Below are 22,500 nucleotides of genomic sequence, written 5' to 3' on the forward strand. Positions count from 1 at the left end.
TGTATGAATTTTGAACACACACACACACACACACACACACACACACACATATATATATATATATTATATATTATATATTTATACATTATATACATATATTATATATACATATATAAATAATACAGAATGGGACAAGAACGCAAAACATCCATGCAGTTAGGTGATACAAGAAAGGGACATACATATATATATCATATATATATTATGCTGACCCTGGGATTGCACCTAGAAAGTTACCCTCCCAGGCACAAGTCCGGGCAAGGTTGTTTATGGAAGACCGGCAGTCGCCCGTGCATACCGGCCTCCCCTCTCCATGGCACCAGTGTTATCCAAGGGAAAGGCAAAGGGGCCGATACAGTTTGACACCTGTGGCGTCGCAACTCATTTCTACAGCTGAGTGAACTGGAGCAACGTGAAATAAAGTGTCTTGCTCAAGAACGCAACACGCAGCCCGGTCCGGGATTCGAATCTCACGACTTCACGATCGTAAGCTCGACGCCCTAACCACTGAGCCATGCACCTTCACATATATATTATATATTACATGTATATATATTACGTATATATATATGTGTGTGTGTAACTTTCGAATACCTTTCTACCTTTTCTCAACGTTACTTCAGTATTGTACATGATCTTCTCTCACCTCTTACTGTCATCATTATTCTCTTTAATATTAACTCAATTCCTGTTTTTATTATTTTATAAAGTTCCCTCTCTAATATTTTTTCTTTGTTGTAGAGTTTTATCTTCTTTCTGCCTCTCCTCTTTTGCTCGTAGTTTCCCTTCCTCGTTCACTCTCCATTCACTATTTTTCAGTCTGCTCGCTTGACTGCCTGTTTCACTTGCTGATGGCTGCAAGTGATTTCTGCATCTTTCTCCCTTTTTTTTTACACTGGCAATCTCCCACCTATCCACCGATTTATTTTACTTATCTAAATTTTTTTTCCCCTATCGTCTTTCTCTCTTCTCTACTGTCACCTCTTTCAAATTCCATATGTTTACAGCGTAACAGAAAGACAGAATCAGTGGAAACCAGTAAAAAAAAAGATACGTGACTTGGATTGTGTGTGCGTATATATATATATATATATATATATATATATATATATATATATATACATATACATATACATATACATATATAAAGAAATATATATATATATGTATATATATACATATATATATATATATATATATATATATATATATATATATATATAGATAGATAGATAGATAGATAGATAGATAGATAGATAGATAGATAGATATAAAAATAAATATATATATACATACTTTATATATATATATATATATATATATATATATATATATACATATATATAAAGTATTATATATATTATATATATATAGATATAGTATATATCTATCTATATATATATATATATATATATATATATATATAAAGTATTATATATATATATATATATATATATATATATATATATATATATATATATGCAAGTATGTATGTATATATATATATATATATATATATACATGCATTATATATTTTATATACATACAATACATATAGACGTGTGTGTATGTTTATATATATGTGTGTGTGTGTATACGTGTGTGTGTGTGTGTGTATACGTGTGTGTGTGTGTGTGTGTGTGTGTGTGTGCGTGTTATACATGATGAAAGAAACAGAACAACAGAATGTTTTGTAGGGGTAGTATGTCTCCTCCAACAGAGTGTTCTGTTTCTCTCATCAGACGGGGTGAAAAAAAAAAACCTAAAATTTACTATGGACAGTATTGTAAGACAACTAGTCACGTAGGTTGTTATAAAACGTCACTGTACAGATGAATGTACCGAAAATCTGACATTTTCATCCAGACGAATAAAACTATCTTTCGTGGGATAGCTGCCTTTATATGTTCTTTGGAGCATATACACACGATAACAACATATGCATACACTACAGCATACACTGAAATTAGTCTTCGTATCGTATTTTTCACTAAAGCGCTCACCAAATGATAATATACACTGCATTGAATCTATAGATTGAAAGAATAAAGGGAAAAGGTTAACTTCTGGCGCATACTTGTTGAAATATGTTTACCGTTCTTCATTCTGGTATCTTTGAATTACTTGTAGCAAGCGACGTGCATAAGATAGATAGATAGATAGATAGATAGATAGATAGATAGATAGATAGATAGAGAGATAGATAGATAGATAGATAGATGCATATATATATATATATATATATATATATATATATATATATATATATATATATATATATATATTATTTTATTTAAAAGAGTTCCAACTCTGTTTTTTATGTTTTATTTATATTCTTGTAAAATTAATGTGGGATATAGAATATGGAATATATAATATATAATATAAAAATAAATGGTAAAATGAACTGAAGTATTGAATGTCTTATTGAATATATGAAATACTGAGTATTCAATATAGAGAATTAAATATATAAAGGCTAATACGTATTTTCATGCCTAGTGGTATTCATCAAGGCCTTCGTCTGACAGACTGTAACAGACTGTAACAGACTGGCTGCTTTTTGGCTTTTATACCTATTCCTTTGGACAGCAGCAGTAGGTGTTTGGGTATTTTTAGAAATGATGACATTTGAGAGATTTTTTGTGTTTTAGTTATAGGGATAAGATTTTTAAACCCAAGTAAGATAAATTTAATCATTGTTTGTTAAGAGTGGGTTTGAATTTCTTAATAAAGTCCTTTTCTTTGCGTTTTCTCTCAATTTCATTCAGGTTGTAAAGTTTATGGAATGGAAATATAATAAAAGTTTCACGACCACATGTTGCCAGATGGTTACTCAGTGGTATTTGGCGGACTTCTGGGTTTTTAATCTGTTGTCGATGCACACGTGAGCGTTCCGATAGTGCATTACCTGTCTGGCCAACATACACACACACACGCATACATATGCATATATATATATATATATATATATATATATATATATATATATATATATATATATATATATATATATATATATGTATGCAGCACAGAATTTTGTCAGTGAACAGGTCGCGGTCTCAAAGCGACGAAAATATTTTGACAAATTAAATTTAAATGTTGAAGTGAATCTAACGGATTTTGTGTGTTATTTTAAATGGCTTACAAACACCTTCCACGCTGCAATTGTTTATATATATATATATATATATATATATATATATATATATATACATATATATACGACGGGCTTCTTCGAGTTTCCGTCTACCAAATCCACTCACAAAGCTTTGGTCGGCCCGAGGCTATAGTAGAAGACACTTGGCCAAGGTGCCACGCAGTGGAACTGAACCCGGAACCATATGGTTGGTAAGCAGGCTACTTACCACACAGCCAATCCTACGCCAATATGTATTTGTAATTTTTTTTTTTTTTTGTTTGATTCTGTTTTTTTACAATACTTGATTGATAGATTTTTAATGATGCGAAGGTTTATGAAGAGACGTAGGAAGGTGGGACATAGGTGAGAAAGAAAAGAAGAGGAGGATACTAAAGATGAACATATGACTTCAGTCGCTGCAGTGAGATACACACTGAAAAAGCGATTAGTTTCGGAGCTCATGAGAAAAGTGTTTCGTTCTATCACAGCAGGTTTCACATGATGAAGCTGTCAACAGATGAAAATAGAAGTAAGTTGAGGTTACTGGAACTAATTGAAAATACATAGCGATATATATTCCTTTATATATATATATATATATATATATATATATATATATATATATATATATATATATATATATATATATATATATATATATATATATATTGTCTGTGTGTGTGTGTACGTATGCAGTACCCATGTCATCAACGCACGCATACGCATAAGCTTGCATTGTATGTCTGCATACTTTTTTTTTTTAATTTATATTCACATACATACAGTCATATATTCGTTTTACCTGCATACATACATTGATATACATTTATACACAGGGATGTACAGAGAGAGAAACATTTGTGCGTGTTAACACGCTTATATACTTGTATCTGTATATACATACCTATCTATCTATCTATCTATCTATCTATCTATCTATCTATCTATCTATCTATCTATCTATCTGTGTGTATATACATAATTACATACAGGATGCGATGGGTAAACTGCCGCCATTTTATATTTTTAATTGCGCTCATACCCGTAGTTTGCTTTTGATTTTGTCGACTACACAGTATTGTAGGGTCACTTGGACACTCTCTGTAAGAAAAAACAGCGCCGTGAAACAATTCCCTCTGCCAGAAATTTGGAAATGACATGCTGTACTGCTTGGCATTCACACTGGAAGCTCCACTACGAACATTTCAGTGTTTGGGTGTCAATGTGAGGACATGTACCGAGATTAATAAAAGTCAAACATCCAATCAAGATCGTGTTGTTTGGAGTGATCGCTAGTAATGGCGACGTTATGCCTCCATTCATCTTCCCACACGGCCTCAGACTCAACACAGAGGCCTATATCAAGTGTCTGGAGGAGATAGTGCTACCCTGAGTGAAGAATGTGGCTGCTGGAAGACTCTACGTCTGGCAACAGGACTCTGCACCATGCCACACAAGCAGAGAAACCAAGTCATGGCTGTCAGACAATTTGTGTGACCACATCACCCTTAACATCTGGCCACCTAACTCCCCAGACTGCAACTCCCTTGATTATTATGTGCGGGACGCAGTTGAACGAGAGACCAACAAAAACTCCTTGTAACTCCAAATATGAACTGAAGGCAAGGATTATGGCAACATTCACCAACTTAGACAAGGAGACTGTCCAGAAGAGTTGTAGGAGATTCCGAAATCGTCTGGAGGCCGTGGTTAAAGCCAATGGAGATTTTACTGAATAAATTTACTCTTTAATAATTCAAGATATTTTAATATAATTTTGGTAAATGCCATACGTCATATATGTCACTTATATAAATGGCATATATGTGTATGTATGTATGTATATGTATATATATATATATATATATATATATATATATATATATATATATATATATATATATATATATATATATATATATATATATATATATATATATATATATATATATATATATATATATATATATCTTTTATAATAAAACAGAGTTTGTGTGTGTGTGTTCGCGCGCGCGTATGTTCCTTATGGATTCGAAAACTTAATTATTAATTTTGACTTATGAGATATCAAAAGTTTCAGCAATCCTTCGGCTACCAAATAAAGTATGTTTTTTGCACAACTCTTTTTCATTGCAAAGGTAACCTCGAAAACTAGGACGGGTCGCACAACCTTAGCGTTCATTTTGGGATTTGTGGGTTCGATTCTGGCCTATATATATATATATATATATATATAGGAGAATATACGAAGGAGAATATATATATATATATATATATATATATATATATATATATATATATATATATATAAACGAACCCGAAAGGCTTTATTTATAGATATCAAAGGGCCCATGTTAGCGTTCATTTGTGAATTTGTGGGTTCGATTTTGCCTGAGGCTAACTCATCATTTTACGGCCATTTGTTTGTACTTAAAAATTGCCGCTTCAAATCAGAGAATAAATATTATCATGATATATTATTATACAGTTATATATCTGTGTATGTGTGTATGTATATGTGTCATATATGTATATATAGGTAAATACATACATCGGTACCTACCTACCTACATACATATTCACACAGAAAGCACAAAAGCCAGTACTGCATGCAAAAGACATGTGTATTGATATCACGTCCAACAATTGTCTTCAATTACTCTAAGTGGTCGTGTGCTATGCCTAAGATTACCATTCTTATTCTTAAGCATATTTCCTCTATTTTCCTCCTCCCTTTTCCGTCCCCTTCCCAAACCACTTCAGCTGTCTGGTATTCTATAAAGTCAGTGTCACTGTTGCTCTGTAAGCTTATGTGGGAAGGTATTTGGCGACAGCATGCGGCTGTACTGTTTATTTATCTATTAAAGCTTTTCCTCCACACAGGAACGTTTGTGCAAACAAACACCGTCTCACATTTCGCACGTCCAGTACATTTGCCACCCACTTTCATATTGTTATGAAGCTTTAAGTTCACTTGACTGGTCCTTTCTAGGCAAATGAATTTACAATGTATGCAATGAGTAGAACGATGATGTTGTGAACTGTGGTTTTACGTAGTGACTTGCAATGTCGAGATGAACACTTCGCTGAGAGACCATGTCGTTAAAAAAACTATGAGAGTGGCTTTTGAAATACATAAGAATGTAGATTTTGTTAGATTCTTTTTTATTTTGGAACATTTACCAAATTGATAGTATGTGCTTTGTGTGTGTGTGTGTGTGTGTGTATGTGTGTGTGTGTGTGTAGGAAAGATACTGAGAAAAATATGAAAATGCGTCAGATTTTTATACACATATTTTTTTGTGTATTTAAAATAAGTTTAACTCTGTAACATAAGTAGAAAATAGTTTTTACGTTTACGTATTTGCTTTGCAAGATTCCAGATGAAAATAGTTTTATTCTATGAAGGCGCATCGTTCTGTGTTTAGAGCGTCGAGCTTACAATCATGAAGTAGTGAGTTCGGTTCCCGGACCGGGCTAAGTGTTGTACTCTTGAGTACTTTATTTTTTACTCGCTCCAGTTCACTCATCTGTAGAAATGAGTTGCAACATCACTGGTGCCAAGCTGTATCGGTCTTTGCCTTTCCCTTGGATAACATCGGTGGCGTGGAGAGGGGTTGATGGTCTTACATAAACACACCTTACCCGGACTTGTATCACGGAGGGGAACTTTCTAGGTGCAATCCCATGGTCATTGCATTGTACGCCTGTGCGCCTGTCAAATATAAACATCAAGTAAACATTACGTTTTGGCTGACAATTTTTGTTTTAATTTCTCATGCAGAAATTATTTGTAGCCCCAAATGAAAAAAAAACCCCACAGAACTAGAAGAAGAACTAATGTATATTATCAAATTTGTGTTTGTAATACCGGTCGTAATATTGAGTACCCGATCAGGAGGGTTTAACAACAAAGACAAGCATAATTAGTTTTTAGTATATCAGCGCACTAATCATTGTCTTTAGAAAAAAAACTCTTCAAAAGCATTCTGAGATTCCTGATAAACCGTTGCTAACTGCTGTCAGAGATAAGGAGACGAGACAGAGCTGCACCAATTAAAGGGTCTGTGAGGAACAGTTGCTAACTGTTGTCAGATTTGGAGAAGCGATACCGACCTGCTTTAATTCTACAATATATATATTGGCAACATTTCAACTCATGAAATACGATGCGATTTTAAGAGTAGCAGTGATAACCTTGTCTTTCTTCGTCATAAAATTTAGTCTTTAATGCGTCTAACTAAGTGCATGTGTTAATTACGTAGACAGCTTGAAGACCATTGCAAAAGTCTGTATATGAATATATTAGGGGATACATATCCACTCTCACACATGTATTTCATTACTGAGTTTTATTTCAAGGTATCTTGCCAACAGAGAAAGAGCCGGTTTCTAATCTAAATCCAATTTCAACATCAACAGGGTATTTTTGCATACATGTGCAGTATTTGGAGATATTGCATGTGCAGATTTGCATTTTTTTGCTTTGTTTTGTGTGTGTGTGTGTGTGTGTGTGTGTGTGTGTGTGTGTGTGTGTGTGTGTGTGTGATTACTCAGTTTTATTTCAAGATATTTTTGTCAATTGAGAGAAAATCAATTTCTAACTTAGATCCAAGGCTCCGTCACTGGAGTTTCCCCACCATCAACAGGGTACTTTTGCATGTATGTGGGTATGTGTGCAGTATCTAGAGTCAGTACATGTGCAGATTTATATGTTTGCATTCATGTATGTATATCATTATTAAGTTTCATTTCAAGATTGCTTGTCAACTGAGAAAGAACCGGCTTCTAACCTAAATCCAAGGATCTATCTATCTATCTATCTATCTATCTATCTATCTATCTATCTATCTATCAATCAATCTATCTATCTATCTATCTATCTCTCTATATATATACATATACATACACACACACACACACATATATATATATATATATATTATATTCTTTTATTTGTTTGTCATTTGACTACGGTCATTCTGGAGCACCGTCTTTAGTCGAGCAAATCGACCCAGGACTTATGTACGTGTGTACATGTGCAGTCTTTGGAGTGAGTGCATGTGCAGATTTCTATGTTTTGTTTTGTGCATGTATTCCCATGCATATAGCTGCATGTCTATACATGTGCAGACATACATAAATGATAAAGTTCTGGAAAGTTTTACAAATTTTTACAGTTTGGATCTGTAGACTTCTCCTTTCTGGTTTTGAGAAGCCTAATTCCTCAAGATTGATAGAATAACTGCTCGGTTTACAAAGAATAAGTCTGGGATCGATTTGCTCGACTACCTAATTCATATACTAGGAAACCCCAAAATGGCAGAAATTCAAAAGATAGTGCTCATGGGAACTGCCCATATCCTACATAAAATACTGTCTATGTAATTTCAAATTTTCAAACAAACAATTCTCTTACGGTTTCTTAAACATTCTCCAGAACACTACTATATGCAAAACCAAATATATGGCCCTCTAGGCATAACACCAACATGAACTTCTAACGTTTTGTCTCTTGAAGCCCCTGGGTGAGGCTTGGAGCCAACTTGTACAAATGCAAAGCAAAAGTCAAACAAAATAATAATAATAATAATAATAATAATAATAATAATAATAATAATAATAATAATAATAATAATAATAATAATAATAATAATAATAATAATAATAATCCTTTCTACTACAGGCACGAAGCCTGATATTTGTGGATGGGGGATAAGTTGATTACATCGACCCCAGTGCGTAATTGGCACTCATTTTATCGACCCCGAGAGGATGAAAGGCAAGAAGAAGAAGAAGAAGAAGAACAACAACAACAACAACAATAATAATAATAATAATAATAATAATGATAATAATAATAATAATTCTATTAATTAAAACTATAATTTTTCACATTTCACTCTGGTTAATCAAACTGCATAATAACGATTGCGCCCATCGAAATTATGTGTTTCCAATTAACTTACTAAATTAACCTAATTAATTATTTCCTTTTCTTATTCTTCAGGCAGCAAGTTCAGCAAAGACCCACGGAAAGCCGGTAAGTAGATTTCATTAACAGATTTCTCGAAAAAATCATGAGTTGGATCCGCTGAATAGATAGAGTATCACAACTGGGTCCGAGAGATCGAGAGTTCGTATTCGCTCACTGGCACACAACTTTTTTTTTTTCTTTCTATGACTCGTACATAGATATTGACTTCGTAGTGACTAAGTCGATATTGGCTGAAATTCTGGCACGAGACCAGCAACTTCGGGGACTGGGGGTGCGGGGGGTGGGGGAAGATGATTACATCGACCCTAGTATTCGCTGTGAAGCGAATTTCATATTTGCGCACAAGTGTTTATGCGCATATACATGTATGTATGTATGTATGTATGTATGTATATAAGCGCTGGGGGTGATGTAATAGACTTATACTTTCCCACGCTTTGTGCCCAAATTTGAAACCATTATTATAATTATCTGTAGTAGTAGTAATAGTAGTAGTAGTAGTAGTAGTAGTAGTAGTAGTAGTAGTTGTAGTAATAGCGCTCCATGTGGCAAGAAGAGTGAATTGTAACAGAATGGAAATAAAAACCTATATCTTTTCGAATATCTCATTCAAAGAACTTGTTCTCGACCGTATCTGGAAATCGCTTCCAAATAGCAAAAGAAAGAGAAATGAAAAACGGTTTATCATGTGCAGACATTTTAAAACATTCATTTTTCTGTTTACATTCAACCTTAAAACACTGACCACAACTCAGCTGAATTGAAAATGGCAGCAAAAAAAAAAAAAAAAAAAAAAAATGGAGGGGGAAGCAAAAATAAGAAAGCCTATTTAATCACCCAACAAAATATAAACATTTTTCTAAGGAAAAATAATAATTTATTGGCAGAAAGCACGAACACTGAAATAGATGCGTGTAACGATTTAGCAAAAAGGTGGATAGCTGGCAGAAACGTTAGCACGCCGGGCGAAATGCTTAGCTGTAATTTCGTCTGCCTTTACGTTCTGAGTTCAAATTCCGCCGAGGTCGACTTTGCCTTTTATCCTTTCGGTTATTTTTGGTGTGTGTAGGGCGGCGAGCTGGCAGAATCGTTAGCCCGCCGGGCAAAATATTTACCGGTATTTCGTCTGTCTTTAACGTTCTGAGTTCAAATTCTGCCGAGATCGACTTTGCCTTTCATCCTTTCGGGGTTGATAAATTAAGTACCAGTTGCGTACTGGGGTCGATCTAATCGACTGGACCCCTCTCCAAAAATTTCGAGCCTTGTGCCTAGAGTAGAAAAGGATATATTTATTTATCGAAGGCGGCGAGGTGGCAGAAACGTTAGCACGCCGGGCGAAATGCTTATCGATATTTCGTCTGTCTTTACGTTCTGAGTTCAAATTCCACCGAAGTCGATTTTGCCTTTCATCCTTTCGGAGTGGATGAATTAAGTACCAGTTGCATACTGGGGTCGATCTCATCGACTGGCCCCCTCTCCAAAAACTTCGGGCCTTGTGCCTAGAGGAGAAAAGGCGACAAGCTGACGGTATCGTGAGCATGCCGGGCAAAATACAATCATGTTTTCAGGGTTGATAAAATAAGTACCAGTCAAACACTGGGGTCAATGGAATCGACTAACCCTTCAACCCAAATCTCAGGCCCTATGCCTGTTGTAGAAAGAAATATTATGATCGCATTTAAGAGGTGGCAAACTGGCAGAGTCGTTAACGCGCCGGGCAAAATGCTTCAGGGGCGATAAAATAAGTACCAAGTGAGTGCTGGGATCTAAGTAGTTGACTTAACCCCTACCCTGAGTTTGCTGGCTTTGTGTCAAAATTATTTGTCTATGTTATTTTTGTATGTCCCCACTTACTGCCCCCTCTAGTTACGCTCGTGTATATATTTTAGATATCTCACTGTTACAGACACTGATATAGGCGCAGGCGTGACTGTGTGGTAAGAAACTTGCTTTCCGACTGCATGGTTCCAGGTTCAGTGCCACTGCGTGGCACCTCGGGCAAATGTCTTATACTATAGCCCTAGGCTGACCAAAGCCTTGTGAGTAGATTTGGTAGACGGAAACTGAAAGAAGCCTCACACACACACACACACACACACACACAATTATATATGTGTGTGTGTGTGCGCGTGTGTGTGTGTGTGTGTGCGTGTGTATGCGTGTGTGTGTGTGTGTGTGTGTGTGTGCGTCCTACCACCGCTTGACGACCGTGACAATAGCGGTTCCGCAAAAGAAACCGATAGAATAAGTACCAGGTTTTGAAAAAAAGAGATTAAAAGTTCTGGGGTCGATTCAAGGCGGTGCTCCAGCATGGCCACAGTCAAATGAGTAAAACAAGTAAAAAATACATGTACACACACACGCGCGCTCATGCACACGCCTGCGCGCACGCACAGCTATACCTACCACTTAGATTTGTGTGTTATCAGTAATACGATATTTAAAAAAAAATACAGCGAATGGTAAATATCTGGTAAATACCGTGCTTGACACCGTCCCTAATCGGTGTGACGTAGACACACAAATATATTACAGATATAGATGCACACACACACACGTTCATATACATACATATATACAGAAATGCATGCCGTGCAATACGATACGTTGCACACGTGTATAGATATAGACAAATGATACTCACACAACAGCATATGAAAGTGGCTATATATATATATATATATATATATATATATATATATATATATATATATATATATATATATATATATATATATATATATATATATATATATATATAAATGTACACACACACATTGAATCAGGTACAGAGATAGTCATACACAAACAATGTTGCTCTTGCAAACACACAAAAGCACACGCACACAGATACATACATTATATATATCGTGGCACTCCGTCGGTTACGATGACGCGGGTTCCTGTTGATCTGATCAACGGAACAGCCGGCACGTAAAATTTATGTGCATGTGGCTGAACACTCCACGAAGACGCGTTTCTTTAACGTAGTTCTCTGGGAGGTTCAGGATTTTTGCGAGCAAGGTGAAGTAAAATGAGTTGTTCAAGGATACAATGAGCTGCCGGGACTCGAACTTACGACCTTACAACCGTGAGAAGAATACCCTAACCACTAAGCCACGCACTTTTTACAGATTCCTACATACATACACACAATACATACATACACACACATGCATCCATACATACATGCATTCATACACATTCACAGATACAAGTCACACAATAACAAAATGCGCTTGCGTAAACACATGCAAAAACAAAATTCACATAACATTTGCGCTTACACACACACACATGTATACACACACACACATACACACACACACACACGCACACTAGGAAACATATGTACAAATACGCACACACACACACACACACACACATACACACGCACGCATAAACACCACACTCCTACATACAAACAACGATAGATATACACGCATGTAAAGACTCTAAGCACACATAAACGCTGACTCACACGTTGACTCTATAAATGCGTTACACTCCCAACCCCTCCACCACCACCACCAAACATAGTTCGATAGATAGAAATCGAACCAGCTTCGCCAGATTGGCTCGTTAGAATGTTATCGGTGTTCTTAGTCTCCTCTAACTTTCTTCCTTTGTTTCATTCTTTTCTCTCTTTCACTTTCTCCCAGCTCTTCCCCCGGCACTCTCCCACCTTTTTCTCGCTTTGCTTTCTTTCTCTCTCTCTCTTTCGTTCTCTCTTTCTCTCATCGTCTCCTCCCATCTCTCTTTCTCTCTCTCTTTTCTCCGTTTTCCTCTCACCTCTCTCTCGTTCTCTCTCTCTTTCTCGTTCTCTCTCTCTCTCTCTCGTTCTCTCTCTTTCTCTCTCTCTCTCTCGTTCTCTCTCTTTCTCTCTCTCTCTCTCTCTCTCTCTCGTTCTCTCTCTCTCTCTCTGTCGCTCTTCTGCCAACCTCTCTCTCTCTCTCTCTCTCTCTCTCTCGTCTTCTTCATTGTCTCCCGTCGTATCTCTCTTTCTCTTTCTTTCTCTCTTCCTTTCTCTCTTATTTTTCTCTCTCCCTCTCCCTCTCCTATCCCTCTTTCTCTCTCTGTTCTCTCTCTTTCTCTCTGTTCTCTCCCTTTCTCCCTTTCTCAGTCTTTCTCTTCCTTCCCCCTATTGTCTCTATTTGAATCTCTTTGCCACCTCCTTTTCTTTCTCCCATCTTTCACTTTTCCTCTTTCTCTCTCTCTCTCTCTCTCTCTCACACTCTCTCTCTCTCTCTCTCTCTCTCTCTCTCTCTCTTCCTCCCTCTCTCCCTCTCTCAAATAACCCTTATAGGTCGCTCTCAATGAAACTGCTTTGAATCAGTCCAGGTATTTCAACACATGCTCTGATTTAGTTCCTGATATCAATACAATCTCTAACTTCCTTTTTAAACTATCTCTTCTTTCTCTTTTTTCTTTAATTCTGGCTGTTTTCACTGATTTATGAACCCTACTCCCCAACTCATTCACTTTTTTCTTAGCTTTCTTTCTTTCATGCTTCCTGTTTATAAATTATCCTTCTCTATCTCTCTCTATCTCTCTCTATCAATCTACCAATCTATCGTTTCATTTTCTCTCCCGTTCGCTCTGCGCTTCATATTTTATGCAAAAGAGGCGTCCCCGCCTAATTAGTAGGTCGTTAGCTTCTACTTATCTCCCTTTTCCTTTCCCATTTCTCTAATTCTTTTCCTCCTCCTCCTCTTTATAACTACTTCTCACTCTCTCCCTCAACTTCTGCTCTCTCTCTCTCTCTCTCTCTCTCTCTCTCTCTCTCTCTCTCTCTCGCTAGGTCATGAAGCGTTTGAATAAACAGTTAAACAGGTAGGCACCATCATTTCCGTTCCAGGCAAATTTAGAATAAGTTTATTACTAATATAAATAAAGTTAAGAAAGCGAGCTGTCAGAATCGTTAACGCGTCGGTCGAACTGTTTGGCGGTAATTTTACCGGCACTTTACGTTCTGGGTTCAAATTCCGCTCAGTTCGATTTTTGCCTTTCATCCTTCCAGGGGCGAAAAAAAAAACAGGTACCAGTTCAGTACTGGAACCAATGAAATCGACTAGCTCCTTCGATGAAATCTCAGACTTTTTGCTTATGGTAAAAAAAGGAAAAAAAGAGAGAAGTGTATAAATAAGTGTAGTGTATCGGACTACACGCATTATATTTAGTTAAAGGGTAAAAGTTCAAATCTTGCCAGAACCGAGTTTGTTTTTTTCTATTTTTTTTTTTATCTCTCCGGTTCCATGAAAATATTCTTCGGTTGTAATTCCGATTCCATACGCTGCTTCAAATAATAATAATAATAATAATAATAATAATAATAATAAAAATAAAAAATTAAAATAAAAAATTAAAAAATAAAAACACAAACTGGGGTCGATCTTTTTCAATTAGAACCCTTCAAAGCGACGCCTCTGAGTGACCTTGAAGGGCTTTAGTGACTGAAACACGCAATAAAAAAAGAAGAAACGAAACCGGTAATCAGAAGATAGAATCTGTTTTGAAATTATTACGCCGTTAAGTGTGTGAAATTCATTTCTTCGTAGTGAAGCGTCTTTAATCTGAAGCATCTTCGTTTCTGTTACGTCACTTCCATGAAATATTTAATATCAACAGTATAACATGTATTTTTCGTGTGTCTTCTTTCAGTTTGCTCGTAAACCCTAGGAAGATCAAAGGAAACCTAAAGAAGCGGCAGTTTAATAATTCGTTCTATATCTGTCTGTATGCGACCAAGAACTAAAAAACAGAAATCCAGTGGGGCTTTTCGTAGATCCCTTTAGCATCTCTTGCGCAAAATAGTACAGATGTTGTTGAGTGTAAGGTAAAAAAAGAAGACAACATTTTTGTGCTGTAATTATCTGTAGTTCACCACCAGCATCTTCAATTACAATATTATCTGTGTGTGTGTGTGCGTACATGAAAGGAAGATAGGGCAAGAGAGAGAGAGAGAGAGAGAGAGAGAGAGAAAGTGAGAGATGGAGTGTATGTGTGTGTGTGTACGTGAAACGGTGTGTATATGTGTGAAGGTGTGTACATTATACGAAAAACACTCGCTTTTAATTTGGTATTAGTTTCTATCGACCTATCAATTACTTCAACGTTATCGGTCGTAGCATTCCACTAATTAACGAACGTTTTTTAACGAAATTTTAAAAAACTTAATGAAATATATTTCAGACTCTTTTTTTCCCAAAGTTCCGCATTATTTACAAAAGCCTGTCTTACTTCCGGGGATATAATATTTCTCTCATAAGCTCTCTACTTGACCTTTATTCTGTGTGAGATACCATCTGTTCATGGCAATGTTTTTGGGTGGTTACACTTTCACTGCATTTTGTATTCCCAATTAAACAGAACGTGGAGTTGAACTGAATCTCTTTGTGCGAACACTTGGAAAGCAAGACTTAAGTTACCAGTAACCAGCGTACACCAGAAATACTTAACAGCATTTATTTAGGTCCTATAAGTCCAAATGCCGTCGAGGTCGACTCTGCATTTCGTCCTTTTGGGGTTCACAAAATAAGAGAGCTGCGGTCGATATAATCAATCAAACAGAAAGAGCATATCCATGTCTTATATGTGAATTTTCCGTTTGTTATTGTGCCGTCTTTCAGTTCAGTTTTATAATCTTATATATGGCTCAGTGGTTAGCGAATCGGGCTCACAATTACGAGGTAGTGAGTTCGATTCCCGTGTATGTTGTGTATGAGCAAGACACTTTATTTCACGTTGCCCCTGTTCACTCAGCTGTAGGAAGTGAGTTGCGATGTCATTGGTGCTTAGTTGTATCGGCCTTTTGCCTTTCCCTTGGACAACACCGGTGGCGGGGAGAGGGGAGGTTGGTATGCATGGGTGACTGCTGGTCTTCCATAAACAACCTTGCCCGGACTTGTGCCTCGGAGGGAAACTGTCTAGGTGCAATCCCACGATCATCCATGACCTAGTGGAGTCTTTACCCATTTGGCAATTCAAAGTCTTATAGACCACAAGATACAAGATGGGTAGATATTCTTAATTGAGAATTGAATTTATCCATCCCTTTGCTTGATCTGTGCCATATTTTATCGACCACGAATAAAAAAAAAGAAAAAAAGAAAATGAAAGGCAAATTTGTCCTTGCCAGGATTTGGGTACAAATGGTAAAAGGCCAGTAACATTTTGTCCGACGCTCTACCTAATCTGCTTGTAGGCTTTTTGTTGGCAAAACCAAAATATGGAATCACAATTACGACTAAAAATATTTTATAGAACCGAAGGGATGAAAGCAAAATCGGCTCTGGTGAGATTTGAGCCCAAACTTGTAACAAAACATAACTCTTTTAGTCAGGTGGCACCACTCCTATTTGTATTTGTTTTTACTATAGACACGTGACCAATAATTTCAGGGGAGGTGGCTAGTCGACTACATTGAACTCCACCCCCGGGCTCAACTGCTTCTTATTTTATTGCCTCTGAAAGGATGAAAGGCAAAGTCGACCTGGGTGGAATCTGAACTCAGGACTCAGTCTGGCCGGTGGTGCTAACGATTCTTCCAGCTCGCTGTTTTACGCCGGTTACTTATTATTTTCTACTCTAGGCACAAGGCCCGAAATTTTTCGGGAGGGGTCCGGTCGATTAGATCGACCCCAGTATGCAACTGGTACTTAATTTATCGACCTCGAAAGGAAATTGAACTCGAAAGGAATTTGAAAGGCAAAGTCGACCTCGGCGGAATTTGAACTCAGAAAGTAGCAGCAGACGAAATACCGCTAAGCATTTCGCCCGGTGTGCTAATGTTTCTGACAGCCCGTCACCTTACACCAGTTATTTAGTGGAACCAAACTAACTTTTTTTTTTGTGCCAGAACTATTTTTTAGAAGGCTATTAGCCCTTTGAAAGCGGAAAGCGGATATATTCGCTCGAAATTTTATTGCCGTTAATTGCAGAAGGTAGTTAATGGCGTATATGTGACTAAGATTACAACACTCGCCATCCACCCGGAAACGTGAAGCCGATCCGTCGAAGGACTAACTTCCCAGCTTATTGCTAGGACTCATTTTAGCCAGTTGAGTGGACTGGAGCAACGGGACATGAAGTGTTTTGCTCAAGAACAAAAAACACTGGTGCTGGAATCGAAACCACGATTTTACGATTGTAAGTGCAACATTATAACCGCTAGGCCTAGTGCCATTCTATTATCCTGCTTGTAGAGGTGGTGCTGGTGCTGGTTGCAAGGAATGGAGACGATGATGCTCACAACTTTACATTTTTTCTCTAAAATATCAGCATCCTATAAACATCTGTTTTAAACTTTAAACAGAAAGCACTCGCGTTGCAGATTTCAAAATATTGTATAAAGTTGCGTGCGTAGGAGGCGGGGATTGTATAGGAGTGATTACATATCTGGTCCCAGTGTTTGTGTATCTGTCAGCTGTGAAAACACGTGGATTAGAGGTTAATGGTATACGACTCACAATCGTAATGTCGTGAGTTCGATTCCCGGCGGCGGGTTGTATCCTTGAGAATGCCATTTTATTTCATGTTGCTCCAGTCCATTGGAATCTCCCTGAAAACTCCGTTAAGGGCACGCGTATCAGTGGAGTACTCAACCACTTGCACGTTAATTACACGAGATGGTTGATCGGATCAACTGGACCACTTGTCGTCGTAACCGACGGAGTGCATGATTTTTATGCATATCTCCGAATGTGTGAGTTGTTGTGGGGGGGGATAAGTCGAGTACATCAACCGCATTACTTGACTGGTACTTTATTTTATCGATCCTGAAAATATGAAAGGCAAAGTTGACTTTGATAAAATTTGAACCCGGAGCGTAAATAATCGGAAGAAATGCCACTGAGCATTTTATTTTGCTCGATACACTAACGACTCTGCCAGCTCACCGCATTTTAAGTTTTCGTTTAGTTCCAGAATCCCTGGGGTGCGACGGTCACCGTGAACGTAGTTTGATCCCCGCCGCCGCCGATACGCACTCGTCCTGACAGACGGGAAGACGATCGCGACCACGAGCAAGAGGACGTCCGGAAGCGGAAGTAAGACAAGGAGCGCGAGCACGATTACGTCACGTGGATTCGCATGAGCACGAGTGTTATCATTAGAAAACTTGCTGTTTATTGATAATTCTTTATGTCTTGTTTCTGTCAATTTACATTAAAAAAAAACCCCCTCCAAATAACCATTTATATAATTTATTTCTCCTTTATTTCTGCAGTCTGCCGTATTTTTATTAATGCCAAAACTAGAGATGGGATCATTTCCGAAGAAGATATTCCTACATCAGTTATGAGCATCATTAAAAGGTCGAGAACCAAAGTGCCGATTGATTGCACATGGGAGATACGCGTTCCTCCCGAAAGTCATGTAAGACATGTCTTTTTGTTTTTAAATACTACTTTTGTTTTTCATGTTAATTTTAATATTTTGTTTACTTCATTGAAAAAAAAATGTGTTTGCCGTACTTATCTTCACACAAACAACGAACTTCAAAACAGGCATATCTTCATCACCATCATTATCCGGTTTACATGGCGTATAAGCAACCGAGATCACAACATTACCCCCTGAACGGGACGCCAATCAATCGCAGGGTTAGCCCTTTACAGCTGAGTGTGAACTGGAGCAACGTGGAATGAAGTGTTTTACTCGATAACACAACGCATTGCCGAGTTCGGTAATCGAAACCAAGATAATTCGAGTGTAAGTGCAACACACTAACCACTAGGCCACGCTTCTTCAGAACAGAAACACCAGGTGTAATATTATACGGAATGAGACGATTAGACGCAGATGTTCGGTCGCTGATGATATGGTACGGCTGACTGAACATTCAGCCTGTTTTGATGATCGTCAAGAAACAACGATACCTTTTTCCTCGTGGAGGAGGTGAAAATTCTACCACCCACTCAGTGTGCAGCAACAGCCAGCGTACTTCCATGCTACTTCGGGCCTTTAGTCATTCTACTGACAGCTAAAGGTCCCTTACGCTTTACCTTGAACTGCAATGGTCTTCTGTTGGGTACTCATCACCGCAGAGTAGCCTATTCTCATTATTAGAGCTAATTTCCTCCGTTAGTTCGACCTGTTAGTAGATATTAAGCTTATTTTGCATGTCGTATAACAAGAAACAAGCGGAATATACAATATGTAAGTATAAAGCACGCCGGGCAAAATGCTTTGCGGCATTTCGTCTGTCTTTACGTTTTGAGTTCAAATCCGCCGAAGTCGTCTTTCGGGGTCGATGAAATAAGTACCAGTTGAGCACTGGATCAATGTAACCGACTTGGCTCCTTGTGCCGAAACTTGAAACCAATGTATAAATAAGTACAATATATTATCATAAAATCACAGGCATTGAAATATAAACATGACCCCAGTATATAACCACGAACTAGGAACACACTATTTGAGATTTGCAAACAGCTCGCTTGTTCAAGTGTTGTCAATTGAAAGCTCTGTCCCTTTGACGCTTATAGGTTCGAGGAGTCATCGGGAGAGAATGCATATCGTTTGAGGGCGCATTCAGTAAGATGAGTGGGCAGTGTGCTGTAAAGTCGTTGAGAGGAAGGCTCCGAAATGACGCGCATTCGTTCCTGGTGACTCCTTGGAAGCTACCGACATGCAGAGCTTTCGATTGACAGTACTTGCATGCCCAAGCAAGCTGTCTGCACTTTGAAAACCTATAAACACAAACTGGGAACATACCGTTTGAAAGTCTTTCATACTTTTTCAGGTGCAGCTATCTCCAGTATCAATCGAATTAACAAGATCCGGAGAGTGTGATCTCAACTACATGAGTTTTTATATGCCTACGACCATTCTAGAAGCATTGTCTGCGAAATATTGTGACGGTAGAAAAGTGGTGCCAATATCTTCGGATAGAAACCGTATTTTCCTGAGAATTTTTAGTAAGACTATATATTTGATGCCGAAATTCAAATTTTTATACACTGTTTTTAGAAATGGTAAGAATGCCCGCTTCTATTTATTCATTTTTGCATGTTTTGACATTGTCTTGCTTTGTTACATCTATTTTGTTGAATCTTGGGAGGGTCGCTATGTCAATATAAACATGCGCATTGACTCAGTTTCATTTTTTAATTTTTATTTGTAAATTGGTTAACCATTTCGCCAATTGACTAATCAAACAATCGATTAGTTAGTCGGTTAAATGGTTAACCAATTGACAAATGATAATAAACGAAGTGAAAGAGAACCAGTGCGTGTGTTATTATTAGCCTAATGACCCTCCAGAGATATAACAAAACCTGCTTCGACACACGAGTTCACATCAAGGATCTTGCAAACAAAATACGAAAACGAGCTTATATTTATTTACGTAAATGAATGCTATTTTTGTATCAGAATGATATTCCGATAAAATACATTTTACAGAAGTGGTGACTTCTAAGTATTATTTATACACAACTGCATAACATTTACAGTATTATACCAATGTAAGAAAGACGGTTGCTCCTGGTCGATCATTACCGAGCAGCTCTGTTACCGAAGACCTTCTCGCCTTTTTGAGGATACGTTCACCTTTCAAGTTATCTGAGAATACACGCACCTTTCACTTTATTATACAATACCTTTATGAAATAAACATGTTTTTCCGTTAGAGAGGGCACAACATCTGTTGTAACGTTTGTCAACTTCTTTCAAAGTAAACCAAATCCACTTGAAGCAGTTGCTATCACTGTTAAAGAAATCTTGGCCAGTTTTAGTTTCATTTGATGGTCCAACTGACATCGACTCTTCAGTAACTACAATATATATATATATATATATATATATATATATATACCTTCAGTTCCTCAAACAAATATACGAGTTGAATTGTATATTGCATAACAGTGCTCTCATCTAGCGCCAGTGAGTATCATATTTGACAAAGGTATAGCTTCAGTTCCTGGTTTTCCTTCTGAGCAGACAGCCCATAAAAAATTCTGTTTTAGAAAACGATTTACGCTTTGCAGTTTGATAATCAAGGACGAAACAAGCCATTGTCGGAGCTTCTAGTACGGTTAGCTATTTCACATGCCGAACAAAATGTTTAGCACCATTTCTTTCGGTTTTGCGTTCTAAGCTCAAATGCCCGCTGAGGTCGACTTTGCCTTTCATCCTTTCGGGGTCGACTAAATAAGTACCAGTTACGCACTGGGGTTGCTGTAATCGACTATCCCCCTCCCTCAAATTTCAGGCTTTGTGCCTATAATAGAAAGGATTATTATTATTATTATTATTATTATTATTATTATTATTATTATTATTATTATTATTATTATTATTGTTGTTGTTGTTGTTGTTGTTGTTGTTATTTGTAGTAGTAGTCTTTACGGTACTATTACGGTCTTGCTCTTTCTGCATCTCTCTCTCTATTCAAGGTGAATGTTCTGAAAACGAATTTTCATGCGACGAGAGATGCCTTCACAAATCTCTTCAGTGCAATAAAAACGTCAACTGTAAAGATTCGACTGACGAAAACAGTTGTAATTCCGCATCAGGTAGGTTCCATTCACTTTTCTAATGAAATACCCACACAGACACACATAACAGCATATATATATATATATATATATATATATATCTATATATATATATATATATTAATTTAGAGAAAAATCACCAAGAGGCAATCCAAACAATGAAGGAGATCGGACACCATCAAGAAAAACGTACTCTTCAAAATACTGATTTAAAAATCTATAAAATCCAAAAGAAAAGTTTATAATCCATAAAATCTATAAAATATTAGATAAAAAATTTAATTCAGTTTAGTAAATTTATAAAAAGAAAGTGAATAATAGACTACGCGCGTTTCGTGGCCACATAATAGTGGAAAAGATCTGTGCAATTTACAATAAATCGATCAAGATAAGTTCCACTCAGCATGAAGACACTCTTCAGGTCTTGTAAATTCAAAAAACGTATCCTAATATTTAAATAATGCAAATAAAATAAAATAGGAAAAAGTAGAAATATCTGTACGTTTAGGAAAGCAATTATTAGTACAATACATAAAATCTCAGGGTTTTATAATACTAATCCTCTGTCAAGTTAAAGGCATAATTCGTCTAATGAAGAAATGCTTTCTGTGGATTAAGATATAAAAAGATAGAGTTATTAACTATTAAATGAACTCGAACGTTTAACAATATTAATAAAAAGAACAGCATCACTTATCTTATCAAAGATTCCTTGTTGACTGTAGTATTACCTATGAAGCATAGAGTTTATACGATGTGTGTCACGTGACAAAATGGTATTTCTCCGTGAACACAAATATCAAACTTTCTATGTAGAATTAAAATATGGCGTCATAGGGATAAGAGAGAAGAAGAACGTA

General features: G+C 36.9%; 1 protein-coding gene across 1 annotated transcript in view; it reads left to right on the top strand.

Moving 5' to 3' along the window:
* Positions 1 to 22,500, top strand: part of LOC106875456 (neuropilin and tolloid-like protein 2) — a 221,039-nt gene that overhangs the window by 191,589 nt on the left and 6,950 nt on the right. Inside the window, exons 5-8 of the mRNA XM_089338403.1 lie at positions 9,153 to 9,185; positions 18,367 to 18,515; positions 19,885 to 20,116; positions 21,539 to 21,658. Of these exons, the coding sequence (XP_089194529.1) occupies positions 9,153 to 9,185; positions 18,367 to 18,515; positions 19,885 to 20,116; positions 21,539 to 21,658 (534 nt within the window). The remainder of the gene's footprint in view (positions 1 to 9,152; positions 9,186 to 18,366; positions 18,516 to 19,884; positions 20,117 to 21,538; positions 21,659 to 22,500) is intronic.

Source organism: Octopus bimaculoides, chromosome 20 (genome assembly GCF_046866305.1).
Source record: "Octopus bimaculoides isolate indiv1 chromosome 20, ASM4686630v1, whole genome shotgun sequence".
Classification (NCBI taxonomy): domain Eukaryota; kingdom Metazoa; phylum Mollusca; class Cephalopoda; order Octopoda; family Octopodidae; genus Octopus; species Octopus bimaculoides.